This window comes from Rhinopithecus bieti, unplaced genomic scaffold (assembly GCF_001698545.2).
Source record: "Rhinopithecus bieti isolate Rb0 unplaced genomic scaffold, ASM169854v2 scaffold_17387, whole genome shotgun sequence".
Classification (NCBI taxonomy): Eukaryota; Metazoa; Chordata; class Mammalia; order Primates; family Cercopithecidae; genus Rhinopithecus; species Rhinopithecus bieti.
The window spans coordinates 1-544 of NW_016886450.1; the positions used below are offsets into that span (position 1 = coordinate 1).

A 544-nucleotide genomic window follows, 5' to 3' on the forward strand; every position below is an offset into this window, starting at 1 on the left:
AGGGCTTTCTGTGATAAATGGGTTCCCACAGCATATAGACACACTTCTGACTTATCTCTGGTCAGAAGTGACTACAGCAAAAGATAGGCCTGAGAGGAGGTGAGAAGGAGCAATTAGGGATGGTGTATATCAGGGCATTTTGATCAACATCAACAAAGGTCATGGTTCTACCTTCACAATCCAGGAATAATCCTACTCGACTGGTAGGTCTTGGAACATATTGCACCACAAGTGGGGAGGTGGTAAAGAGACTGCAGTGAGCATCCTCCTTAACACATCCAAGAAGAAAGAGTCCCTCCTCTCCATCTATATTATCATTCTGTCTCTTCTCTTTCCAATAATTGTTACAGACACCAAAAGCCCAATTCCAAGAGTCCCCACATGAACCTCCCAATAATATTTGCCAGATGTGAAAGTCTGAGCCCCCCATACAAGAAAACATTCAGATTTTGCAGTGAAATGGGGATCATCTTGAGGGTCACATCCAACATTTATGCTCCTCAAATCTCCATACAGGAAGATATGACTATTGGCTCTTGCAGGC

The 544-nt window shown here is 43.6% G+C and overlaps 1 protein-coding gene across 1 annotated transcript; it reads right to left on the reverse strand.

Moving 5' to 3' along the window:
* Window positions 1-61: 61 nt before the first annotated feature.
* Window positions 62-537, reverse strand: LOC108525843 (tripartite motif-containing protein 51-like; the record flags this gene model as incomplete). Its single annotated transcript, XM_017866648.1, is given in 2 exon segments — window positions 62-381; window positions 384-537. Coding segments are annotated over 2 exon segments (474 nt in total), but the record flags the coding sequence as incomplete, so codon positions are not given.
* Window positions 538-544: the final 7 nt, after the last annotated feature.